The sequence below is a fragment of the Mastomys coucha genome, unplaced genomic scaffold, assembly GCF_008632895.1.
Source record: "Mastomys coucha isolate ucsf_1 unplaced genomic scaffold, UCSF_Mcou_1 pScaffold18, whole genome shotgun sequence".
NCBI classification, from domain to species: domain Eukaryota; kingdom Metazoa; phylum Chordata; class Mammalia; order Rodentia; family Muridae; genus Mastomys; species Mastomys coucha.
The window spans coordinates 23,582,512-23,609,663 of NW_022196900.1; the positions used below are offsets into that span (position 1 = coordinate 23,582,512).

The window sequence follows — 27,152 nt, forward strand, 5'->3', positions numbered from 1 at the left end:
TCCTGAAATCTCTACTGCAAGTAATTAATAGTAATGATACTAAATACACAGTATGCCTCCCTTCTGCTATAATGTGTAATCTGTCTGGCACTGTTGGTTTTATTCCAGCTTTATTACTTCTTTTTGAAATTCAAAGACGTTTTATTGGTAGTAACCCAAACTGGGGACCAGCTCAGTTGTTCTTCTGTGGATGAAAGGTTAGGGTAACTCTGTTGCACCCATCCCACAGATAGCACTAGGTTAGGGTTTGTGTTGCTGTTCGGATACCTGAGAGAAATGATGTAAGAGAGGAAAGATTTATTTCACTCACAGTTTCAGAGGGTTCAGTCCATCATGGTGGGTTAGGGAGGGTAGAGAGAAAGCAGGGTGGGGTGGGGAACAAAGAGAGGGAGTGGGACAGAAGAGAGGGAAGAGGCTGTTTGTTTCCTTATTCCTGTTTGCAGTGAAGAAACGAAGGAGCTGGAGCTTACCCTACTCTCCTCCCTGCCTGTCAAATCCAACCCCCAGAACTAGGTTTGAGCCAGTGCTGCCCAGTGCTGACTCTGCAGCCCATAGGGAAACATTTGGGAGTCTAGACTGACAGACTAAGTTACTGAGGAATACCGAGGTCTGAAGAGAGAGGGATGCATCTGTCAAAAGTTCTCCGGTGAATTTAGAGTTGGGAATCACCCATTCTTTCTGTCTCAGCCTCCCTTCTCAGGCCTCATCTCCGTTCCTGGGACTTCTGCGTCGTCTTCTGTCAAACCTCCCTCATTTCACTCCTGTCCCTGTGGCCATCTCTCTCAATGGCAGCCACGATGACTTTCTGTTGAAGCAGTCTGGTCACTTTCTTGCTCCTGAATGTTTGTCGGGTGACTGAATGAGTGAGCAAACACTTCAAGAGTGCCTCGTGTGCTAACTACCAGTGATATATCAGTCAGGAATTCACCCGCTGCAAGCGACCTAGTCCCACTCCATAAGCGACAGCCTGCAAATAGAATCTGCTGGATGCTGGCAAGAAGTTTTGTGTATGGCGGGTTAGATTCAGGACCTTGACCAAAGTCCAGTTTCACCCTTTCTACTGCTTGGTCCTATCTACTTAGGTGCTGGCTCACTCCCTCAGTGGTGGCAGCAAAGATTCCAGGAGAGCCAGATTCCGGTCCTCTGGTTTGACCCCTTCATTTCAGCAACAGTGCTAGGCTCACGTCCCGTTGGCCCATGTAGGATCACGTGCTCATCTCGGTCATTGAAGAACGTAGGATGGGTGAACAGATTGTCTGAGGCCTGGGTCACAGGCCCATCTCTGGAGTCATGTGAATCACTGGAGTTGAGTATGGAGGTGGGAAGTGGAGGCCCTCTGATGCCAAAGAAGGGCAAACGGAAGCTGGTCAGGCAGACTCTCAGCCGACAGCCAGCACAGTCCTCATCACCATAGAGAGCAATCAGTCTAGTGCGGTGGAAGGACTGTTGGAAGAGAGACAGACACCATCCAAATTTGATTAGTATGCAAGGAATCAGCATTGGTTGAGACAAAGGGCTCCATGGGAGTTTCTGGCTGGCCTGCTCCAGGATGTTAGGAAAGGAGGCAGGCACTTGGGGTGTAAGAGGGTGTTCTGGATGAGGACCTTAAAACAGGCCACTGTAGATGCAGGAATAAGGAAGAAGAAGGGAGCACGAGATAAGGCTGGAGGAGGGTTTGGGGTGAGGCTGTTGTGCCACCCGCTCCAGCCCCATGACAAGGACTTTGAACTTGGTTCCAAGGGCAGTGGAGCTGCTGGGGCTGGGTCTGTGTGGTAGAGAGCTTACAGTGGCCACCCGCGGAAGGAACGGGAGCTTTTTGGAGCTCTTGTCCTTCCACACTGCCAAGGAGAGGCAATGGCAGCTTAGTCTGGAGAGGAGGCACTGTCTCAGATGGATAGGAGGTGAGAACTACGTGCTTCAGTGATGGATGGATGGATGGAGGGGCTTGGGAGAGGGATAATGCTCTGGACTGGCTTAGGCACATAGTTGAATGTTGCTGTATACTGAGCCCTGGGCACAGCAGAGAGTGAAGAGTTCTAATGACCGACAAGCTTACAAGGCCCACTGGAGAGGTAGTGTGGAGCCCAGTTAGTGAGTTCTACCAGAATAAGGCTTGTTTAAACCAGAGCCTCTTAGACTCTGTGAGGCAGGGCCTTTTACTTCTATAGGATGCTCACTGAGTGTGATTTGTTACACCTGGCCTGACCTGGCATCCATTCAGTGGGATGTACCCTTCGAGTTCATGCTCAGACATGGCAATGACAGCTTGTCGTGAGAATTTTTCCAAACCCTCTCAGTTTTGCTACTTACTCCACTGCAGGCCAGTGAGAAGCCAGGCCACCACGCCTTTCTGCAGAATAAGTTTTGTGTGGACTGACCTAGGTCAAGCCCAACGTTCGTCTTGGAGACAGGACCACTGCTGCCCAGAGAAGGGTGTCGCCTTCAATTGGGAAGGCAGCAGTAAAGTTGTCCTGTTATTGTAGCCTCTCTTCTGCTGACCTTCGGTTTGGACGGCCTGATCTCAAACCCAATTGTCCAAGCAGTGGGCAGGCCCCCGGGGGAGTGCAGAAATGAACTACTCCTGGCAGCTTACTTCAGAGGCTTGGGTCTCCCCATTGCTGAGTCTGCTGTTGAACACTTCCCAGGAACTCAGGCTGTCAGGACACAACCTGCCCCTTAGCTGGCAGAAGCAGAGTGGGTCACGGATTGCTCCTAAAACTTTGAACTCTTGGGCCAGCATGTAGACAATTAGGGTGGAGCCAGAGAAGGAGATGGCAGAGTGCCTGGCCATGCTGTGCCATGACAGCCACCCAAGGTCAGGCCAGTACTATACATGTGACAGCAAAAGCATGTTCCAGGCAGGATGCAGAAGCTTGCTGGGGCTGGTGGCAGTGCTCCAGGATAGCTCCAGGGGGTGACCCTTGGGGTGCTTGCTTCTGTGGCTGGGAACACTGTCATCAGAGCAGGGCAGAATCTGGTACAGTGCTCAGGGTGGTCGAGGAAGAACGGATGGCAAAGCAGACGTGTAGAAAGAAGCATGAGATGGAGACAGAACATGTAGTTAGGAGCCTGGGTCTCAGAGCAACTCTGCCTGGACTGAACACAAAACTGGTTTCTGTGTCAAAGAGGGTTCGAGGCAGTTGATTCTGGAACCAAAATGAATGGCCAGGGTCTGAGAAAACAGGTTTAGATTGCCCCAAATACAGTTTAATGAAGTAGGTTATTTATTTATTTTTGTCAGTTTTTTTTCCCTCTAGTAAAAGAACAAAGTCATAAATCAAAGTTATTTTCAAATTCATGGGTTAAAACATCAGAAAGGTAGGTTGCTGCCAAACCTTCAAAATGGTAGCAGCCAGCAATATGTTATACATTCCAAAAGGCTTCACCTGATAGAAACTTTCACCTAATAGACGTGGACAGTGGATGACTGACAAGGGGAGGAACAATAGCCCGAGATAATTCAGCTCTATAGCTACAGTGGTCCAGATCATGGGAAGGCTAATCAGTCATTAGCCTTGTAGAGTCTTTAACACAAATAAGGGTTCTCTCTTGACCCCTCAGAAGTGCAAGATGTTCACAGCCTGCTGTCACTCATGATGGCCAGCTGTCAGTCCACTCAGACAACTCTTAGGCCCGCCCATTATCCCTCAACAGATAAGATCACCTTGAACTTCCTGTTGACACCAGCCCTCCCAAGGAGTAGGCAGAACCTGTTCCACCTAGGCCGGAGCAGTGGGTGTGACAAATGTAGGCACTGATGCTACAGGCAGGGGCCGGCCTGCCATGTGCTTGCCTCTAGGGCCCGAACAGCAGGACAGGTCATATCCTCTCCTACTGCTTACAAAGCCATGTACCTGCTCTTCCTGGTAACCGATGCCTTGTTAGGAGGACACACGCCACAGGCAAAGGGGTGGAAGAAGACAGAGCATGGTGAAGGCTCTGGATCAGAGACGCAGCAGGATTGAAACAACACATTCAAGTTTCTCGGTTGACCCCATGATAGGGAAGGCCTTTCTGCACAGAGTCAGTAGACCCCTGAACTATGAGACCCCAGTGAGTTACAGCCCAGAACTCCCTAAGTGGGCCAGCACGCACTGAGCTTGACATAGTGTGGGCATGTTCAAATGACATCGTCAAGATCTTTCTTCCTCCAGACGGAATCTGTAGGGATGAGGGCACATGGCTCTTAAGAGGGTCTTGGGAACACAGACTGCGATAAGCTGAGCATAGCACAGGGGAGGCTGGGAGGGAAGATGTGCAGAGCTTTGCTTCAGTGAGTACTGCAGGGGGAAGCCTGGGTCTGGAGTGTGCTAAATATCCCCAGGGCCCTGCTGCCTTTCCCTAAGGGTCTCCCTGGAGCTTGGGGACCCTGTGTTCCCTACATGGGAGGTGGGTTCTTGCTGAGTCTCCCTGGTTCTGGCTCTCAGATCTGCTGCTATTGGCTTCTCTCTATGTTTGGGAGTGGGCCTGTTCTCAGGCTCTCAGAGAGTTTGCCTGTGGGACACGGTGGAAAAGTGAGCAAGGCCGGGTTGTGGCTCTGCCCCTGCTATTGAACCCCCCTTGGCAGACTTCTTAATCTCTGCTCACTCATCTGTGAAATGGGGATATTAGAAATTATATCTGATAAGGTCCCGAGGATTTAGTGAATCGCTCAGAAGGGCTCACACCAGTGACGGTGCTGACACAGAATGTCAAATGAATATTTAGCACACAAAATATGTAGATCAGCAAATGGGACTGGGCTGGGCCCGAGTGCCTAGGCATTGACCCCTGTGCCCACGGGTCACCTAGATGTCACTGTTCCCTGTGTCCACCTTCCTTCCATGATAAGCACTGGGCTGCAGTAAGGATGGATCATGAGGCAGAAACCCCCTTTCCTAGCCTTAGCCACAAAGTTGCTTTGTTTCCTCAGGAAAGTCACCCCTCCCGTCTCTACCTCTCATTCACTGGCTATACGTGGGGAAGAGGTGGTAAAGGATCCCCAAGGACTGGCTCTCCTGGAAAAGTAGCTTGGTGACATTGACTTCCTCGTTCTGTGCTAGGCTATACTTTGAGAAGGGCATTGATGCTGCCGTTGGTATCCGGGTAATGGAGAGGCAAGAGGCAATAGAGGCAATGGCTTCCCCAAGCTCTCCAGGTACTAGATGCTCCCTAGCCTGGCTTGGCTGGCTTCCTGGGGCTCTACTCCTTCTCCTGTATGCCACAGTTCAGCACATTATCGATGTGTTCTGGCCCTAATGTCCTCGGTTGGCAGAGCTGCGTTGCCCCTCGTAGCCCAATGTCTATTTCTGCCCTCATTCACTTGATGCCTGCCATCCATCTCCCACACTGGATATCAGCTTTGTGAGGGCAGAGCCTGTGTCATCTGCAAGAAAGACCTTAGCTCCTTCTACTCCCCATAAGATGAGCACTGAGGACAGTTTTTAAGTGACTAGTCCCCACCAAGGGTGTTCTGCACCATTGACCTGGCTAAGGATATTCACATAACCACAACCTTATGTGTGCTTGTGGGTGAGAGAGACACAGATGGGCAGAGACAGAGAGGGACTGGGGGACAGGCAGAGCCACAGTAAGAGACACCTGTAGGGAGAGGGAGAGGTCAAGACAGCATACTCTGCTCTGTTCTAGTCGAAAAGAAGACAGGAGGCCAGGGCTCCTTCTGCCCAGTTCTTTCTGAGCTGTCACCCTAGGAGCTTACTGCTAAGGTGAGAGAGGCATGGGGTGAGATGCTCGCCTCATCCTGGGAGCACCGCCCACACAAGACAGCACAGCCAAGCTTTAGGGCAGAGCCTGCAGTTGTAGGAAAGCACCAACTATGAGCAACAGGATTCTTCCTGTGTGAGGAGGGTAGGAGATCTGCCACCATTCAAGATCCAGGTGATGATGAAATGAACTAAAGCAGGCAAAGCTGCAAGCAGAGGGCCTGGGCACAGAGTCTGGGTTCAAAACAGGGGTGCCTAGAACTCTTGAAACAGTCTTCTGGAGACGGGCAGCTTTCATCCCCATTCTGCAGATGAGGAAATCGAGGCTCAGAGAGAAGCAGGGACTTACTCAGGGAGTCCTAACCCACCTGGGTTGGAGCAAGAATTGACCAGCTTTATTTCTTTGAGTCCACATTGCCCCCCTCTTGTGGTTGCTGTAATGGGCACTTTTGGGTCCTCTGTCTAGTTCAGATTCCTCAGAATTTGGTACACCAAACTCTCAGTGCCAAATTAAGGACATGTGTTTCCAGCTGTGCTGGACAAGGCTAGAGAGACCAAAGGTACCACTTCCTGACCCTGAGGGCAGCTGCAGTGTCAGTCAGCTGTCCTGCTTGCAAGCCCTGAGTTCAATTGCAGCTACCCACTGGGACAGAGCTGTATAGGGGTGAGGATGTGACAGAGGAGCCTTGATGATTGGCTGGGTCTTGCTAGGGAGTGGCAGCCTCAGCTGGGAGTATGCGTGTAGGGCTCAGGGTGGAATCCATTGGGGATCCCAAGGTCAGGGGTCCTGCCGAGAAGGATGGGCACCCCTTCCTCTAGTGTCGTGTTTTAGGGATCAGCTGGGGACCTGGGAATGGGCAGCAAGGGACCCAGGGATGGCAATTTTAGTTGAGAGTACAAGCCATGCTCCAACTAGTGCACACTTTCTGTTAAAGGATTGGCCAGCGGAGGACTCTCTTCCTTGCCATATCTTTGGCGGGGGGAGGGGGAGGGAAGTGGTTTGGGAAAATCACAGACTTTTCTATTTGATGGAAGCAAGAGAGCCAAGCCTCTCTTCTGAGTGACAGCGGCCGGCAGAACGGGGTGTGTGTTGTGTTTGGGAAGGGCACTCGCAGAAGGAGGAGGAAGAGGAGGAGAAGTAGGAGGAGGAAGAGGAGGAGGGACGGGTGATGCAAGGATTTTGAAAAAAAAAAAAAAAGAAGAAGAAAAAACGCTACCTCCATGTGGGAGGTGGAACCTGGTCATTTGGTTCTGCTTTTCCCAGCAGGTACCGCTCCCCTGGGGAACTTGGGTAAGTCCATAAATAGCTCTACTGACACAAAGGAGCTCTGTCTGGGGAAGGCAGCCGCTTGACACGGCCGGCCGGCTGCCTGCCCGCCCGCCCGCCCGCCCTCGGGAGGAGCCGGGTGGAGCCCCACGGCGGGTGGCCCGCAGGAGCTGCAGCAGCTAGGAGTTGCCTAGGTCCTTGCTGGAGTGTGCTGGGTAGGTGCCTTGATGACAAAGGTGTGAGTGTGGTGGTGGTGTTGGGCAGTAGGAGGGTGGTCTTGTTCAAGACATCCCACGTCCCCGTTTCTATTGTTCCTTCCCCAGGGTAGCCATTGAGAGACATCTTGCAACCAAACCGGTTGTGATGTGTGTGTGTGTGTGTGTGTGTGTGTGTGTATGTGTGTCTGTGTGTCTGCTGTGTGTCCGTGTGTCTGTCTGTCTGTCTGTCTAAGGGGGCGGTAGCCCCTCAGGCAGGCTTCCACTGTGAGCTGCCCCTCTGTTTCAGAGCGGCCAGCTAGCTTTTCTTTCTAGGAGAGACTAGGAATGTTTGGTGACTAGTTGGGACACTGTGGGAAAGGAGTGCTTAGCCTGCAGGATTAGCTATTGTGTCAAGGATGCTAGCAACACACCAGGCACCGTGGATGGCAGTTCTTATGTAGACCCCTGGTTGGGGAAAGAGCTGGACTTCTAAGCTGGTCTTGGGTTCCTAATGCTAGTCTCCAAGGTCTGCTGTATGCCCCATGAGCTCAAAGTGTTCCCCCGACCCTCAATGCTTGCCAAGGGAAGAGCCTGCACCTGCTGCCTTGGCTCCAGCTGAGACCACTCACTCTCAGAGCCAGCCCCTGTAAGGGCAGGCAGAGATCAGTTCTGTTCTCAACTTGCAGGGTCCATGTCTTTACTCTGTCCCAAAAGAACCCTAAACATTGGACTAGAAGGGTACCCTGAGTGCAGAGACAGGGAAAGCCTTGGCTGAGTTCAAGCAGCAGGTCTATGACAGAGCCAAGCCAGGATTGTGGACCTCTGCCTCCCAGAAGAGGGAGGAGAGAGCAGGGCACACGGGAAGGCATGAGCTACAGGGTCCCACTTGGAGCCTGGCATTATTTGTTCAAGACTCCTGACTTAGCGTATGGCCACCAGGCCCCTCAGCCACTCTGGAGAACTGTTTCCCATCCTGATGGTCTCAGGCTCTATGCTATGGGCACTTTACTCCCTGTTAGGCTGGCCGGAGTGGTTGCACACCACCAAAGCAAGAGCTGCAGTGGCTTGCTCCTCTGACGCTGGCAGGATCTCAGCCAGACTCAAAGTTTCCACCCAGTCCCTCTGAGTCTTCTGTACCCAGCCAAGGGCCACCTCTCTTCTTCCTCAGCTCTAGCATGTGGCATGGCTTAGCCCAGGGCGGGAGCCTCTAGGGAAGCCAAGTTGCAGGATGGGGCATACTTAGGCCCAGCCCAGCATCTGAGAAAACAGGAACATAGTGAGGATGGAGGCCATCGAGACAGTGAATCCTTGTCGGGAGCTCTCAGCTTTTGAGCCAGGATGGTCCATTAGGCTCCTGATTATAGGTACTAGTTATCGATGAAAGAACCGTCCTTCCCTGCTTGCCTGTCTGCCTTCCCAGTTTCCATGCACGCTATTTCCTCAGCCCAGAGAGCCAGCCCCTCTTTTCTGTTCTCTCTAGGTCTTAATTGCACCTAACTTTCATACCTGCAGTGGATACATCTGTCTGCTGCTGATGGCATCTCTGGTGGCTGCTTGTGTCCTATTTATGCAGGATGTGGGGCTTATTCATCCCTTAGTCACCCACAAGCCCAGCTTTTTTTTTTCCTAGGGCGTAGTTGGAGAGAGGTGTCGAGATGCCCTAATGGGTTAGGATAGGTCTTTCCCTGCCCTCTCCCCACCCAAGGCCATGTTTTGATGTCCAGGTCAACTCAGACTGTCCATGCTAGCTAGCTCTGTGCCTGGCAAGAGAGTGGGCACTGCCAGGAGAGGACCCGGCCAGCAGTTCTTTAGGAGGATCCCTAGCCTCTACGCATCAGTGTGCCATTAAGAGGGACAAAGGAGTTGAAGGCTGGGTTTGCTTGGGAAGTGAGGCAGGGAGCGTTTTTTGATTTTAGCCTATTTGAAGCCATAGAAAGAGCCTATTCGGGGGTCACATTGTGCTGGGTGGTGACCATGCCATAGTCTGGCCATCAATGGTAGACAGGTGGAGCACTGGATGGATGCATTGTACCACTCATGGTCATTTGCACAGACTATAGGGGCTTGCAGCTCAGCTTCTTGGACCCCTTGGGAGTGGTCATTCCGTGGGCCAGATCTTGAACCCTGGTCCTCCAACTGTGGGTCTGCCTGGCTCTCTCAGAAGATGCAAATGCTGCTTCCTATTTGTTCTCTGAGCATCTGGAGCTGATGGATTCTGATTACCTACTGGATAGAGAAGGGATTGAGGGAGAAAGGAGACTTTCACCTGAGGTTACACGGAATCCAGGACTCTGGTTACTCAGCCCAAGCCTCTCCCTGTTGCGTATCTCAGGGTATATGAGCTTCATCTTGGAGCATCCTCTCTCATTTGCACTTCCAGTGGCACCCCTTTTAGGCCCTTGGGCTTAACTAACTGAGCTTGCTGACCTCTAGAAAAGCAATGCGCCTGGCAGAGAAAGCCCAAGAGACCCAGTCTCTTGGCTTCTCATACCTGATCTGTGAAGCTTGGGCAGATTCACCTGTGTTTCTAGCTCAGTTTCCCCTTTGGAGCAAAGGAACTGGATCAGGTATTGCTAGGCATGTCCCAGCCACTGAATTCTCTCGTTCTCTGCGGACTTAGGTCTAAGAGTTGTGGTCAAGGCAAGGCTCAGCTGAAAAGCAGCCTTTGGCCTTTCTGCCTCTTACTCAGGCGCCTCTGGGTTAGAAGCCTTCTCATGCAAGCTGCAGCCCAGGGAGGTTTGTTGTTGTTTGTGGAGTCTGTCCGTTTCCAAGATGTCATTGCTCAGGGAAAACCATCATTCCTCCCAGGGATAAACAAGGCTGCTTATGGCTCAGGCCCCTAAGCCCAGGGAGGCTGGAGCCACTCACAGCAGGCCAGCTGGGCTCAGTCCCAGGGAATTGATGCCTTATACCCTCCCCACCATTCCATCCCATGCTCCACAAAACCATTAGTCAGCAGAGTGGGGTGGAGGGGGGATGCAGCACCGGCCACTTGGGGAATCAGAAGGTCTAGGCACCGAGAAATGGGGTGGAAAGTCTCCCCGGTGCTCTCTCCTCTCTGATGGTGGTCTGGATCATAACATCAGATGTGTGGAGAGCTGCCAACTGTACCCTCTACCCCAGATGGCCCAAGCTGAAGCCGCCCCTGGCCCCCAGTTTAGGAAAATGGGCAGAGTGGTGAGTTACAGGGGACTGGGTAGAACATTCACCATCTGCTCTGTTACTTGTCTTGATCTAATAGCAGCACCTGGAAACAGGTGGCCCAGAGGGAGGGGGCATGAAAAAGGACAGAGGAAAAGCTGCTTCGCAGAGCCTCTAGGGGCAAATGGCTGGAAGGAGCCTTGAGAGAAGGCTGGAGGTGGTTAGGGAAGGGGCCATAGAACGGAAGGCACCTCAGATTGTAACCGGTGTCTAGTCAAGACACCAACACTTCACCAAAGCGAGGATAGTTTTATAGTTGGTCCAAAAAGCAACTTAGCTCTGTTCTTTTTGCCTCTCCCCTTTCATCCTTCCCTTCTCTCTCTCCCTCCCTCTCTCTTTCAATTCTCACTTCCCCCTCTGTTCCTGTCATGCCGGTTAAGTATCTTTGTGCAACATCCCCTTTCTGGGGCCTGGAGGGATCAATCTGTGATCTCAGGCCCAAGCTGGGTAGTTATGGGAGAGTGAGACGGATGTGGGGGTGGCCCACTGTTGGTGCCCTTGTGAAGCATCTTCCTACAGGAGTGAGGCTGTCGTCTGTCCGATAGATGCACATATGAACCTATCCACAGAGCAACTTCTCTGTGTCTCAACTTCTTTTCTATGTAGATGTGATTTTCGCCTGGACCTACACATTACCCTCCACCCCAGCCACCTGCTCCTCCTTATCTCCAGAGGCTGTCTAATGCATCTTGTAGGGGTGCGTGGACTCTGGACTTAAGGGCAGTGACCTCACTTCACATTGTGCATCTCTCCTGCCTGTGGTTCCTCTGACAGTGGTCAACCTCACTGGTCAAATGAGATGCAAATGAGAGACTCTTGGATGAGGAGGAATCAAGCCTGTGGATTCCAGGTCATCTCACAGAGGACCAGATGTCTTGTCTCATAGGTGGCTGTTGCTAAATACAGCCGTGTAGGCGAGGTACTTCAGACAGGGGGACTGACACAGAAGGTGATGGGCGCACAGGCAGCAGCTTTTTGGAGGATAGTGAGAATGTGTTAGAGAGGTTTATAAAACCAGCTCACAGGGGACAGAGCTGTAGGGGACCCTCCTCTGTCTTTAAAGTGAACTTTTAAGTGGAAGCCTGGTGTACTGGAGAAAGATGACAAGAATGCAGCTTGTGGCTTTTCACCAAATGAACATGAACACACCCATTCCGGTCCATAAGGAAAGCATCCCGTCCAGTACACTGGGAGTGTTTCAGTGTGTCCTTCAGTTACAGTGGCCCTGACTTCTCTCACTGACGGCTCGCCTACCTTAGACTCTGTATAAATAGGACCCTTGAGTAGCTTTCATGCTGACTTCTTTCCTTCAGTGTTTCCCCGGTGATTGATCAACACGTTGCCTCAAAGTTTTTAGTTTGTTCATTCTGTTACTATTTAGTGTACGTCTCTATATGTATGCCTCATTTTCCCCTTTATTCCACCTCTGGCAAGTGTTTGGGGTATTTCTAGTTCCAGGCCGCAGTGAACAGTTTTGCAGGGACCTCCTTGAACACGTCTTTTGAAGTGCATCCGTCTTTCTTAGATATACCTCCAGTTTGCAATGACTGACTCATGCCGCTGTGTATAATTAGCCTGAGTAGACACCATCACAATTTCCCAAAGTGACATCAGTACATCCGCTTTCAGGCCACGTGTGACAGTATGTTGCCCCCCTGTGCTCAGCAACACTGTCAGTATCAGATGTGGTGATATCTGATTGTGTTTTTAATTTATATTTCCTTGATGACTCACTTGGTTGTGAGCCTTTATGTATGCTAATTCCTCATTTGGATAACCATTTGGATAAAAAGCTGGCAAAGTGCCTGCCCTTTCAAGCCTTTTCCTCTCTTTCCTAGTGGATCTTTCTCCCCCCTCCTTACAGGTTTGTGGGAGCTTAAAAAAATTATTCTGGTTGTGTGTTCCTTATTAGCTAAACATACTGAGAATATATTCCCTAGTCTGGGGTATTATTATTATTATTATTATTATTATTGTAAGGGAATAGTTGAAGAAAAGGGGTTCTCAATTTAAATACAATACAATCTGTTAACTTATTTTTTCTTTTTTAAATAAGCTCCAAGTTCAGAGAGAGACCATACCTTGATAGATAAAGTGGAGAGCAACTGAGGGGACACCAACAGTGTCAACTTTAGTCCTCCACATACCCACATGTGACTGTTCACTCAAACCCATGTGAGCCCCCCACATGCACAGGCTCACAACACACATATGTACACATTCAAAAAAATTAAATATAAGTAAAACCCAAGACAATGTGTATCCTTGGGGGCTGTAAGAGTCAGAGGCCATGAGTTATCCAATCTATGTAGACATCAATAGGCTTATTTATTAGAAATTGTTGTTATACAACATTATTCTGGGGATAATGACATAGAAGAAAAGTCTGTAAGTTTTCCCTACAGATGAAAAAAAATTTTTTTTTGAATTTTTGTTTGTTTTTTTGTGTTTTTTTTGAGACAGGGTTTCTGTGTGTAGCCCTGGCTGTCCTGGAACTCACTCTGTAGACCAGGCTGGCCTCGAACTCAGAAATCCACCTGCCTCTGCCTCCCAAGTGCTGGGATTAAAGGCGAGCACCACCACTGCCGGGCTATTTTTTGAACTTTTAACCTGTGGCTAGCTGACTCTGCAGACTTGAACCCCACAGATATGGTGGATCTTCTGAAGTTTTAACCATTTTATGTTTCATTTTTAATCCTGAAACCCATCTGGAATAGATTTTTCTGCACAGCATAGTGCAGAAGTCCAGATTCATCTTCCCAGAGGAGATGCTCAACTTATCAAAGAGACTGTCCTTTCTCACTGTGGGACATTGTCACCCTGTCAGAAGTCAGGGCCAAATGCAGACCTATGACAGGGTGGGTTGAGCTTTGGAAGGATGGATGCAGCTACGCAGGTTGAAGGGGAGGGGCGGGTGTTCCTGTCGCAGGAGTGGAGCGGCCTAGTGAGCTCAGGTGTAGAGGGCTGGAGAGAGTGTGCATCTGCAGTACTGTAAATAGATTGGGGCTGGCTGTGGGGCTGTGGCGCTGGGGTGATGTCTGTGGAAGAGCTCACGCGCCATTTCATATGGAGCACTTGAGCATCGGCAGCTTTAGCTGCCTCTAAGGGCTTGGAGGCTTTCAAACGGAAGAATGCTTTGCTCGGGTTTCTGTGAGACTCAGAGAGTGAGAGTCTCACGACAGGGATAGCTAGGGGATGAGTTACCAGCAGACCGAACCCAGCCCAGCGTCACCCCTCCCAGAAGTCAGTGGTGTTGAGCAGGTGTGCCTGAGAGCCTGGCAGGGTGACCTTCTGCTGGAGGGCTGCAGCTGAGTCTAATGTCCAGTTGTGCGCTCCAGGCCTTCGGCTGCCTCCGGTATTGCTCATCAGAGCCCCCGGTGCTGCAGGCCCTACAGGTAGAAGAACAATGCAGACAGATAAGGCAGGTGTCCTGGAAAGTGGACAGATCTGCTCCTCTTTCCTTCAGCCCTCACCAAGGCCTGGCCATGCCTCAGGCCAAGATCTGGTCCCTCTGAGCAGACAGACATCCTGGGAGAGTGGTACCCAGCAGAGGAGTGACTTGGCCTAGGTCTCACAGGGAACTCAAATGACAGAACCAAGGAGAAAGCTTGGGGTGTGGACTGATCCCCTCCTGAGATTCTGAGCCTTTGGTACAGGCCTCAGTTTCCTGTCTCAAGCTAAGTAGCTGCAAATACTCCTTTTCTAGGCTGTTAGAAGGGTCAGCTCTGTCTCAGAACTGGCTGCAGGGGACAAGCTGACAGTGTCAGTGATGCTGATACCGATGGGTCTAAGAACGGGACTGCAGGATTTGTGGGTACTTACTGAGCACCTGTGCTGAGTCAGTCGCCGAGCGGCTGAGTCACGAGGCTTCACACACAAGATGGCCCCAGCCTTTAAAGAGGTTCCACATGGGCACTGATCTTAGAGGGAGTGGAATGGGGATTTGAACCCTGATTTGTCCCACCTCCTCACCACAATGACTTGCTGCCCCTTCATTCCTGGCTTTCAGAGTGCTCCCTGTTCATGAAGCTGATGCTTAGGGAGATGTGGGTTGGCCCATGATGCCCTCCTGTGAGCAGAGGGTACCACTGCATGCCCCACACTGCTGTGCTCCAGGCCCTGCCTCTACATACCCTACCACAGCACAGCAACTTCAGCATCTGACTAGGAGACGGGCATCAACCCCAACGTCCCCCACCCAGTCTCAGTTGCCAGCCTCCTGTCCACAGTGTTATTTGCGTTCTCTCCCGGGGTCTTCCTAGCATGGCAGAGCGTTTTTTTATCCTGGTTGATGAACTTAGACTAGGATGGTGCAGGCAAGCCTTATTTGGAGTGGACGCTGGGAAGGACATGGTTTAGGAGAGTTTCTAGGTATGTGGCTCGGATTCCTGCCCTTCTGGAACCAGTCACTTGGAGCAAGGGCAGGCCCTGCCTGTGGCACTGCTCACTATTGCCCTGTATAATATCTGCCCCATGGGCTCTCGGGAAGCATCCTTGGAAAGAAGAGAGGAAGAAAGGAAGCAAAAGAGCTGAGCAGGAAAGACCATGATGGGGTAACAGAAAGAGAACATTGAAGGGTGTATATGTGTGTGTGTGTGTGTGTGTGTGTGTGTGTGTGTGTATGTATGTATGTGGGTGTTGGTATCTGTATGTCGTGGTATACATGTGAGTGCCTCAGGTCCTTTTCCTGTGTGTCCTTGTGAGCCCTTTGTTTCCTTAGATGCCCTAGCTGATGGACCCTAGGCAGCTCTAGGCTCCCTCGCCAGGGCCGCCTCTGCTCTGTCTTTGTGGTCCAGGCAGGCCCTGCTTTTGGCTCACGAGGATTGGAGCCCTGTCTCACTTCCTACCCTCACCCCTCAGAGTTACTCAGCAAATGCCTACAGAGCGTAGCCACATGCCAAGGCCTGTGCCAGGCACTAGTGCCAAAGACCAGCAAGATCCATTCCTACCCTGGAGGTGCCAGGTCTCTGGGGGAGAAACACAGGTGAAGGATCAGGTCGATTCCTCCCTATCCAGCTCTCCCTCAGGAGCGGTGGAAGCTTAGAAGTAGGCAGAGGATAAGAGTGGGTTGAGCTGGGACAGGAGACTGTACTACACAGTTAGAGACCACTCGGGGCACTGGCAGTGGCCCCACAGGGCAGGGCCTGGGTATGTGCAGGAACTAGAATTTTATCCCGAAAACAGTGTCCACTTAGCTCTGGAGGGACCAGGAAGGCGGCTGTAGAGAGAGTGGGAATGGATCATGATGACCTCGGTGGGATTGGGGATTGTTTTTTTGTTTGTTTGTTTTGTCTTTTGTTTTTGTTTTTCAAGACAGGGTTTCTCTGTTTAGCCTGGCTGTCCTGGAACTCACTCTGTAGACCAGGCTGGCCTCGAACTCAGAAATCCACCTGCCTCTGCCTCCCAAATGCTGGGATTAAAGGCATGCGCCACCACCGCCCAGCTGGATTGGGGATTGTTAATTGAGCACCGATGCTCACCAGTCACCATGACCCCCACCTTTGCTTATATTTAGTCACTTCCAGCAACCTTAGGAAGTCAGGATCACTGGCCCTGTTCTGAAAATAAACAGACTCAGAGGTCAAGGAACTTGCAAAAGATCAAAAAGCAAATGAGTAGAAGTCGTGAGGAAAGCGGCTAGGAAGCTAGGACATGGTCCCATGAGCTAAACGCTGCTTTCAGCGCGAGGTTGGGATTCCTCAGCACACACAGACCCCTGCCCCATCAAAGCACAGCACTGTCTCCAGTAGTTTACACTGTCTCCAACAGCATCTGGGAGTCCCCAATTCTTTGCCTCCTCCATAATAAGCCTCTCCTATCTTTCTTGCTGCCTCAGCTCCCACAGCCCCTAGGGCAGGGCTGGGGTAGGGAGAGGCTGGCCTGGTTCTTCATTCCAGTCTCTCCTCCACAGAGCTGGCACCTCCAAGGCAGGGATGGATCTTGCTGCTGTTTGGCTGTGGTGCCTGGCACAGGGTTCGGTACTGTAAGCATTTTCTGAGTTACCCTAGGAGATGGGGGATAGGGAGTAAGCCAGGGCCTGGTCTTGATAAGTGAAGGAAGGACATGCTTGACCACTAAGGAAGAATAGGCCAGGCCCTGGCATAGATGCCTGGAGCCCTGCATCGAGGACCTTCCAGGGGAGATCTAATGGAAGCTTATAGGGTCTTCCAGGATGAGTTTGGACTTGGAGAGGCACTGTGGGGTCCCAGAGTAGTGGTAAGTCAGACTTCCACAAGACAGTTTTTCCAGCATGGCTCAGAGAATAGCCAGAAGGATCTGGGCTGCCACTGGGAGCCCTGCCCCTCCCTCCCCGCCCCATTTGGATCGGGGTTAACGCTGTGGTACAGATGTAGAGAGAGTAGAAAGATTCTTTAAAAAAAGGAAAAATCAATAGGTTTTGTTTTCCAGCTCAGTTTGGGGAGTTGAGCAGAAGGCACAGCATTCCGCTTTGCCCTCTGTCCCCTGTGTTCAGCCTGCCGCTGGCCTGAGGGTTGCCTGAGGTTTGACGAGGGACCATCCATCCTGAGGATTTGGTGACTGGCCTCGGGGTCCAGGGTGGTAGTAAAAGATTCAGATGAGAGAATGATGTATGAGATTGGGTTTGAACAACTGGTAGTGACACCATACAGGGGCTCAGAGGAGTAAAGAACTCACAATGCATTCGGTCTGGGGCACATGAAGCTGGTGGAGAATATCCAGAAAGTGGCCTCCAACTCTGTCCCTGAGACACAAGCCCTCCCTCAAGCTTTTTACATATGTTGCTTGGTTCTCCTCCTCTGAGTGAACCTTCCCTGCCCTCTGTGGCTTCAACAAGGACCTCCCAGTACCTCACTTCTCCTCGCAGCCAGATATAGCTCTCCCTTACACAGTGGGCTGGTGTTGATCTTGTCCTTTTTCGAGTGACGTCTTGGGTTAATGTCCTTTCTTCTCTTCCACCCTAAAAGCACAGTTGTGTCCAATGAGCCTGGGACAGTGTTTGGCTGCAGAATTCTGTAAGGCTTGGGTAAAAGCAGCCGATAGAATCTAGCCTCGGGAAGGGGGAGGGCCCTGAAAATGCAGAGGGTGCTCTGGACCGGAAGTGGATGATGGTACATGAGGGAGATACAGTGCTAAGAGGAAGGACCTGGAGCAGATCCTGAGGGACAGGCAGAGTGGCCGATGATGGAGCAGAGCGGGGTTCAGTGAATCAGTCAGAGGAAATCTTTGGGCAAGTTTCAAGCCCAGCAATGTTAGGGGTGGTCATAGTTACTATGTACTGGCTACTTACATTGCCACACAGTATTGAATTCCAGACACAAGATAACTCATTTATTTCTCTAGCAACACCATGAGTTGTTCTTAATCCCATATTATACATGAAGAGACAGAGGTGCAGTGAGGTTAAGCTCAGGGTACCCCAGCCAGAAAGAATGAAGCAGGTTCAGTGTCCAAAGCTGTCACCACTGTGAGGGCTTGTCACTACCTTCCCAGACTTTGACCAGGCTGATAAATTGGGGACTGAAAGACAATGGTGCGGAGGACTGAGCTGGTGGCAGAGGCAGCATTTGGGACTCTTGGCTCTGCGTCTAAAAGCCAGTCCTAGAAGAGCTAGCTGAGGCTAGATGGGGAAAAGCTAGGTTTGGGTCCAGTGTCTGAGGATGGTGGAAGTCAGTGTCGAGCCAGAGATCTGGAAGCTGGAGACCCAGTGGACCCAAAGCCCAGTATAAAGGGAAAGCCTGGAGGTCCACAGCCTGGCAAGCGTTCTGAGGGCCTCTCCTAGGCTTGGACAAGTTCCTGGCCCACAAACACTTTCCTGGCCTCTCCGTACCCTGGTGGAAAAAAGCAGGTTCTTTCTGAAATAGTCTGACCTATGTGAGGGCCAACCAGAGACAGAGGCAAACCCCAGCACCCTCACTCCCAGAGTAGGAAGTGGTTTTTGAGGGCCTACACTGTATCTGACATCTGGTGGCCTCTGTGAATCATCAGTATGAGAACCTCAGGTGGCCTGTGGGGTTAATGGGGATGGTTCCATAGTCAGTAGTGTACCGGACTGAGCAGGTCTCTTCCAGCAGCCGAGACCTCCCCTTCACCTAGTAGCTGGTGGGTGTCTGAGGTCAGCAGCCACAGCTGGTGTGAGCAGGAGCTTCTGAGCATCGCGGATACCACCCTTCCCCAGCCTGATCCAAGCCCTGGATCACATTTGGGAGAGGATTTGATTAGGCCCCGGGCAATGGCTCCATTTAGAGGGCCTGGCTCATTTCCTGTGGCTGCTAGCAGGCGAGACAAGGACAGAATTAACCCTGCTCCAGCCTCGCCAAAGAAATGATAGATGGAGGGATACAGACCTGGAGAGATACAGACTTAGAAGGATCTGGACTTGCAGGGAATACTGACCTGAAGAGATACAGACCTGGAGGGATACGGGCACTCCCAGGGAGCAACCACTTGTTATGCTTGGGATCTAATGCCCTGTCAGAGCAGGCTAGCATCCCTGGGGCACCTTGGGTGGAATCTTGTCACCCCAGCCTGTAGCAGCACCTTCCAAATTGTGTGTTCCCCACTACCCACAGTTCCTTTACCAGAGCACTCAACACGTGGCTTGTCTAGTCTCTATTTTATTTCTTCCTCAAGATCTATCTCCTCGTTCCCTGATGCCCTCCAGTGCCTATGAATAAATGAATGGAGGTGTCCTGCCCCCATGTCCTCCCAGCATTGCCAAAGCTGGTTCTATCTACATAGACACTTATCTATACCCATGTCATTCTTAGCATAATCCCCCCGCTGCCCGTGTATCCCGAGACCTCTCTCCCTTTCCCCCTCTTTGTACCCCCTTCCTGCCATTCCACACTTCTGGGGTTCTCAGGTTTCCTAGAGCATGCCCTCAAGCCGCTACCACCCCAGCTAGCTCTCCCAGGAACCCTGGCCTGACCAAACCTGCCCACCATGGTCATAGTACACAGATACTGCCTAGGAGCTTGGCATAGAAGGAGGAGTTCTAGGCCCTGTCTGCAAAGCATTGACTTTGTGTAGATGGGCCTCAGGCATACTCACAGCCTGTCTAGACATGCCCCCTACCCCCACCTTCACCCCCACCCCCAGTATGTGAGACCCCTGAGACAAGAGTCAGGGAGTCTCAGCTTTCTTAGGTAATTGTCTCACGGCCTCAGGCCTCTGCTCCCCATCTCTAGAATGAGACCCCTAATAAGTGGCCATTGTATCAGTATGTCTCCTGGGCTAGGCACTGGGAAGACACCAACCAGGGCCTGTGAGTCCCATGTGGCCTCCCTAGGCTCAGCTGGAGAAGAGGAGAGGTTGAGTAGTACAGCCAAAAAGTGGGCCCCATTCTACCAAAGCCAGAGTCTGAAGGGGCACTGGAGATCGTAACCACCAGGCTGTCGGAAAGCCCTTCAGCTCCTGTGACTTCCTGGATGATCCCTCAGGGTAGGGCCCTCTGGGGACAGGCAATCCTTCGTCAGCACTTCCCCTCCTGGTTTTGTTTGGTTTGGCCCTGGACTAGGGCTGAGTTGACAGAGGCAGGCTGACTTGCATTTCTGGTTTGGGACTTGTTGCCGCACTTCCCCTAAGGGGATAGGGTAGGCTTTGCCAATAGGTACCCGTGGGACAGGTCTAGGCCCTTCCCCTAGGCCCCCAGGAAAGGAGAAATTCACTTGAAACCTCTGTGAGTGTCACTCTGTGCTAGGCCCCAAGGGCACTCAGCAGGTGTCTCCTTCCATCTTTTCCCAGGACAATAAGGGGCAGATGGAGGTCTGGTTATGGCAGAAGAGTGTGTGTGTATAAATGTGGGGTACCTTGAGCTTGCTGCAGGAAAATTTGCTTTCTGGTGCAGATACTGCCTGGTAGATAGGCGATGAACGGTTTGGTTCTCAGGCTGAGATTTAATAATGGGTTTGGAGCCCGGGATAAGAATTTGGTAATGGGTTTGGTACTCAGGCTGGGATTTGGTGATGGGTTTGGTACTCAGGTTAAGATCAGAAGCAGATTTACAAAGAATGGAGCCAGATCTGGGCCCTGGTCCCAGTCTAGCCTCCAAATCATACAGGGTAGCTTTGACTGGTCGTTGAGGCTCACTGCTCAGGATCCTCAGACTCCTGTCTGTTCCTGGATGATCTCCCTTTCTATTTGGGAGCAGCCCAGAGAGGCTGAAGCTCGGGCTCTGAGTTTCTTCGCAATCTGGAGCAGGAGGCTTAGCATCACAGAGGCAAACATTAATCTTGGGTGTCTGTGTGTACAGCTTCGTGGGGATGCTGCTCTGAGTTCAGAATTTCCATCTAGATCCATCATTAACCCTGCACAGGCCATCATCACACTCCTAGGCTATCATACAGTTCCAGGTGTGGGCATCCTGCCCAGAGACAGATACAGGACAGATGTCTCAGTTCCTAAGAGCACTGGAAATATGTTTTGTAATGCTCTTAGGCAATACCCGTGAAAAGGTCTTTTGACCCCAAGGGGATCAAGACCCACAGGTTGAGAACCACTGGTCTAAGCTGTGGGGATGCAGGATGACTGATGCTTTAGGTTCTGAGGGGTCCCTGAGTAGTCATCTCCTGGTTGGCTCCAGGATTCCCCAGGAATGGAAGCTATGTGGAGTCACTGGTGCCCATCTTTGTCTTGGGAACTACTTCTTTGGAGTGTCTCCCCTGACCAGAGGGGTCAGGATCAGATCATCTCGTAGTCTTGGGCTAGCTTCCGCTTCTTCTACCTGGTAGGACATTTTTGTTCTCATGCACCTGGATGGGAGCTCTTCCAACAGTGTACTTTCACATCTGCTCCGTTGCTCCCAGGTGTCAATGTGACCTCTGTCCTGTGTATGTAGCACCCTGAAGCTGTCAGGAACCACAGATGGCTCACTCCACTCCCAGTGGAGAAGCCTAGCTGGAGCTTCAGTGTGCTCACCCCCTTCAGGCACGGCCTTTTTGTCTCTGGGAAACTGGACAATAAAAAAGTGGTTAGGTCATTGCTCTGGGGGCTTAGTTTCCTTGTCCAGCAAACGGCCATTATGGTCTCTATAGCAAAAGTCAGAGCTCATATGCGGGGTTCCCTTGTGTTTGGGCTCTGCAGCAGTGTGCACCGAGTATACTTTCCCATGAGCTGAAACTTCCCAGGGTATATGTATGTGCATATGGTTTCCTGTTTCATTAGTTTTGTGTAGATATGGCTGTTTGAAGAATGAAAACTGGGCTCTAAGTAGAACTAGCTGGGCATTCCAAGCCCTTGAGTACAGCCAAGCCTCACCTAGGCCTGAGGCCTGCTTCCTCCTGTGTATGCCTGCAGCACTGGGGACAGTCAGATATGACATTCTCTGTGCTCTGGACACTACTTCCTCTGAGACAGCAACATTTTACACTCCTGTTAGAGGACAGTATCTTTCTTTGCAAATGAATTCTACTGTTAGAACCCAGTAAGAATTGTGTGCAAGGCAGGAAATAATGCTGTTCTTGGTGTTTTCATCATTCACCATTCATTCATTCATTCTTTTTTTTTAATTTCTGAGGTTCTCACACTAGGTGGATAATCCCTTCAGTGAGGTTCCATGCGCCCGTGATACCTGATCATTCCAGATGCTGAGCAACATTTGAAAGCTCTAGTTCTCATTCAGTTGACTGGTTTTAAATATATGCTCAACGCTTAGAGCAAATTCTTGTTTGACTGATTCACTTGAATTCTTGTTTTAATTGTTGGTTCTGGTGAGGGCGACCCTCTTGTGAGATTCAAGACTGTTCCACATGCTGACGGTTCCAGTGTGGTGGCTTGGGTTTAGTTCTGGTTCATGAAGGCAAGAGACTTCCTGGTGTCCCCTTTACACACAGGAAAATCAGGACTTCCCGTGCAGAGAGAAGGAGTCTGGGCTGGCATGGTCCCCACAAACCAGCAGATCTCTCCAGTACTATTTCTCTGAGCCTTTTCTTCCTCTTTGTGCTGCAGATGTTTGAGACAGAGGCAGATGAGAAGGAGATGCCCCTGGTCAAGGGGAAGGGGCCAGGTGCTGAGGAGCCCACACCCAGCAAAGATCCCTCTCCTGGCCAGGAGCTTCCTCCAGGACAAGACCTCCCTCCCAGGAAGGACTCTTCTCCCAGCCAGGAGCCTCCTGCAGGACAAGACCTCCCTCCCAGGAAGGACTCCTCTCCCAGCCAGGAGCCTCCTGCAGGACAAGACCTCCCTCCCAGGAAGGACTCCTCTCCCAGCCAGGAGCCTCCTGCAGGACAAGACCTCCCACCCCTGAAGGACTCTGTAGGCCAAGTAGCTGCTCCTGGCCCAGAGTCACCATCCAGTGAAGACATAGCAACCTGCCCTGAGCCCCCTCAAGGCCCAGAAACCTCAACAAGCAAGGGCTCCCCACCAGGCCAGGGATCCTCTCCTACCACAGAACTCCCATCTTGCCAGGGCCTTCCTGCTAGTCAAGAACCTACTAGTCAGGACCCTCCGCCCAGTCAAGAGCCCCCTGTTATCCCAGAAGCCTCTGCCTCCGTCCAGAACCGTCTACCCTCTCAGGAGTCACCTCCCAGCCTGGGCTCCCCTCCAGAGAAGGCCCTTGCCGAGCAGACCATCAGCTTGGGGGAGTCCACAGCAGCTGCTGAAGCCGCAGTACCTCCAACCTCCAGACCTAACTTTGTGATCCCCGAGGTCCGCCTGGATAGTGCCTACAGCCAGCAGGATGGGGCCCACAGAGGCAGCTCCGGGGAGGACGAGGATGCAGAAGAGGGAGAGGAGGGGGAAGAAGGGGAGGAAGATGAGGAGGATGATACCAGCGACGACAACTATGGGGATCGTAGTGAGGCCAAGCGCAGCAGCCTGATTGAGACTGGCCAAGGCGCGGAGGGTGGCTTCTCGTTGCGTGTGCAGAACTCGCTGCGGCGCCGGACGCACAGCGAGGGCAGCCTGCTGCAGGAGGCCCGTGGGCCCTGCTTTGCCTCTGACACCACCCTACACTGCTCTGATGGTGAGGGCACCACATCCACCTGGGCCATCCCTTCGCCTCGCACCCTCAAAAAAGAACTGGGTCGTAATGGAGGCTCCATGCACCACCTTTCCCTGTTCTTCACGGGACACAGGAAGGTAAGAAGAGGAACGAGGTGAGGGTGGGGGGACGGTTGGAGGGCAGGTCCTTGAGATTCAGAGGGCAGTTGTAGTGACTGAAGGAAGGAACCACACTTCCCTATTCTACCCTTGCTCCTTGAGAGACTTCCCAATGAACTTTCTGCCCATTTGATAGAAGACAAAAGTGAGGCCGCAAGGTGCTAAGAAGGAGAACCCGCATGATCAGATGTTGTTTCTTCCTGGCTCCATTGTCCTATGTTGAAGGCCGAGAAGGTGTGGGTTAGCCCCAGAATATCATGCGTTTGGATTTAAAAGGTCCAAGGTAATAGCTGGAAAAGTACAGGCTTGCGGGGTTGAGGAGTTAGCTTGGTGGGCAGAGCACTTCCCAGGCAAGTGTGAAGACCTGAGCTTGATTCCCCAGAGCCCACAGAAGGCCAGGTAATATACTCCCATAATCTGAGTTTTCTTAAGGCAAGGTGTGGGGGCAGAGATGTGAGGATCCCCAGAATCTCACAGGTACCAGAAGCAGCAAACAGCCAAAGAGACCCTATTTCAACAAGGTAGAAGGCCTGGCACCCAGCCCAGGCTTACCCTCTAATCTCCACACACACCCCTCCCCTCCCCCATATTACAATTTAGATCTGGTCCAGGCCTGGCCAGACTACTAGCTAACAATAAACCAAGTGTATGTATGTTTATTCTAAGAAATTCCCACCAACACATTAATCTGCCAGCAGCTCTGTGCTCTAGAGAGTATTTTGTGTCCATTTCACAGATGAGAAGTCTGAGTCTCAAGAGAAGTTCTATAACTTGACCCAGATCACACAGTTTACAAGTGTCTGGACCAGAGTTAGAGTCTGACTCCAAGACCAGAGCCTGTAAGGACTCTGCTGTTTGCCTTGCACAAATGTTTATAAACATGCAAATCAATGTTTATGGGTTTTCTGCCGGGTGGCAGGCCGTGTGTTCAGTACCATGGCAGAGGCTGCAGGAGCAGTGGGGCTGATCTCAGCTAGGGAGGAAGAAGAAAGACCTTTCTGTGTGGGCTGGGGACTAAGCCTAGGAGAGCAAACCACACTGTGGCCTTTAAGTCCGCCAGCCAGTTTGGGCCTAAATTCTAGCTCTTACCTATTGTGTGGCCTTGAGTGAGTCACCAGCTCCTCAGGGACTTGCTTTCCTTCCCTGAAAAGTAGGGCTTAATAGCACTCGGTGTCCCTGAGTGGGTGGGGATGAACTGGAAGAGCCTGGAGCCCCAGGACATGATTGACAGCATACTTTGGAAGAAGCCCTCGGGGAGCACCCCCCCATTCTGCTCCTGTCACCCCCCCCCTTCTGCTCCTTTTCACTGCAGTGCATCTGCGATGCTAGAGGGTTGTTATGACAACTGTATGAAGCGAGGTGATGCTCAGAGAGCCAAAAGTTTCGGACCTTCCAGGAAACCTAGAAAAAGATGCCCATGGCGGGACCTGGAAGGTCAAATACATTTAGGATAAATGGAGAATACGCTTAGAGCAAAGTATAGAACATAGGCACATGACACATTTACTGCCACTCCCTAGCCAAACCCATGGCAGGCATCACTAATAGATTCCAGCTTACTTTGCTGCCCTGTCGGGGCACAGTCTTTGCAGCTTTGTAACCACCGACAGTGCTACAGACCTGGCATTTCTGAAAGACGCTTTCTGCAGGAAGTCGGTCAGGCCAGGCCATGCGGACCGTGAACTACTTTGGGTCTGGACACAAGGACTATAAACCCCCAGGGCTTGCACATGGCTCTGTTCCTTTATCTGTAAGTTCCCAAAGGATGGTCTCACCTTGTGACTTCTCAGCCCCAGCCCAGCTCTCTAGAACCAGAATCTCCAGAGCTAGTACCCAGACCCTGCAGTTTAAACACAGGCTCTGCGGATTATGATGCCTGCTTGAGCTTGATTGCCACTATTACCACTTAGGCCAGTCCTGGAGGCAGCTGCTACAGCCACAAAAGTCAGGCCTGGCTCCCCTTCTCTTGAGGGGGGCTGAGGACCAAGGGCCCAACCACCTACTTTAGGCCTCCACAGCCTGCCTCCCACCAAACCCCACCCTTCTGGTTCTGTTTCTTCCACCATCTTTGCTCCAACATAAATATTTATATGCAGGGAAATTAGCACACATTCATGCATGCATTCCAACTTGTCCCTCCGTTCGAGGGACCATGACCCCAGTTCCTAAGGACAGATGCCGCACCTGGGAGCCTAGCAGGTCTGTCCCAGATCCCTCCTGCCTCAGCTTTGTGTTGCCGATGGTCAGGTCCCCACTGTCACTTCCTCCTTAACACTTCATTTCTCAGGCTTGAGTGACTGAGCTGCTGGGGGGCCCCCTGCAGCTGTTCCTAGTGTGTGCGGGCCACTCTAGAACACGTGACTTCCACTCTCCAGGCTCTGAGTAGTTCATCATCCTTCCCCCTTCTAGCCTCCAGCTTCAGTCAGAAACCCCATCCAGGGCAAGGCCAGACTCAACAAGCCCCTGATGTAATGTCATCCCTCACTAGCGGAGGCCCTTGGGCTAGCCCTTCCCTTCTCCAAGCCTGTGCCCTCTCTGGTATGATTTTGGTAACTACTCCAGTTTCAGACCATTGCTGGAAGGCTCAAGTAGGTTGATACAGGGTCTTAAGGCAGGGCTGCCACTCAGTTCCCACCGGGTCCTCCACGAACGGTTATCACGTGGCTGAGATGGTGGAAGTGGGGGTGGACGGCTGTTCTGACCTTCATAACCCCGCAGCATTGCCAATTCTTTTTCTGAGGTAGGATTTCAGAACCCATTGTGTAACTGACCTTGAACTCATGACCATTCTCCTGCCTCAGCCTTTTAAGTGCAACAGGCCGAAACTACCACGTGTGCTGCTGGTCCTTGTTCTTCTCAGGGAGAGGGGCTGAAACTCTTCAATGAGTCACATGGCTCTGCCCCTGGACTCTGCAGATCTCTTGCTGATAAGGAGTCTGAAGAAGGAGAGGCCGGTGTGTTCTCCTCATGACTCCGGGTTTGGGCCTGGCTCCCGAGGTGAAGTAGAGAGGATGAAGTCTGTGGAGACAAGTAGACCCTTTCCAGGCCAGCTCCGCTTCCCCCCCCCCCCCAACCTCTGTCAACTCACTTCTTGGAGCACCAGCTCCCCCTTTGTCAAATGGGACTGAGGAAGTCTTCCTGGGATATAGAGAGCTCTAGATCAGAGAGTTTAAAAGCACAGCACAGTGATCTTGTAATAATGTGAGAGCCAGGAAGGCCAGGCAGAGCTGCTGTGCTGCTGTGCGGCCAAGCTGTGTGGCTCTGAGCACAAGTTACCTGCCTAAAGGGTGGCAGTCACATTGTGCTCTCTGCTCCACACTGATATCCTGCCCATGTGTCCTGAGCAGAGTCCACTCACTGTGAGTCGTGTCTTAGAACCACGCACACTGTATAGACTGCCCATTTGGACTTGGTGCCTTCACAAGCGCCCCAGGAGCTCCGGGGAGTTTTGGAACCTCGAGGCTCTCCCGTGGATCATTCCCTGGGTCTGGCCCCTGTGTGGAGCCAACGTGGCTTATGGCGCCCCCTGCCGCCAGATCCCTGGAGGCCCAGCTCAGTGGATGCCTCAGTAGGTAAAGTGTGTGAGTGAGCCTGAGAGTCACTTCAGCCTTATCTGGCCGTTCTCTTTGACATCGAGGAAATCACAAGCGATGGCCCCCTACTGGCTATGCTTCCTTCCTGCCCCATTGCAGGTTTGTCATGGTTGTC

General features: G+C 51.8%; 1 protein-coding gene across 8 annotated transcripts in view; it reads left to right on the forward strand.

The window, feature by feature from the left end:
- The window catches only part of Rgs3 (regulator of G protein signaling 3), a 142,639-nt gene that overhangs the window by 106,345 nt on the left and 9,142 nt on the right, over positions 1–27,152 (forward strand). For 5 of the 8 annotated variants that reach the window (XM_031377601.1, XM_031377600.1, XM_031377602.1 and 2 more), the window contains one exon: positions 22,293–23,423. In XM_031377601.1, the coding sequence (XP_031233461.1) occupies positions 22,293–23,423 (1,131 nt within the window). Of the gene's footprint in view, positions 1–6,592; positions 6,994–7,059; positions 7,185–22,292; positions 23,424–27,152 lie in introns of those variants that run through there. The other 3 variants (XM_031377607.1, XM_031377609.1, XM_031377608.1) reach the window with 3 other exon arrangements.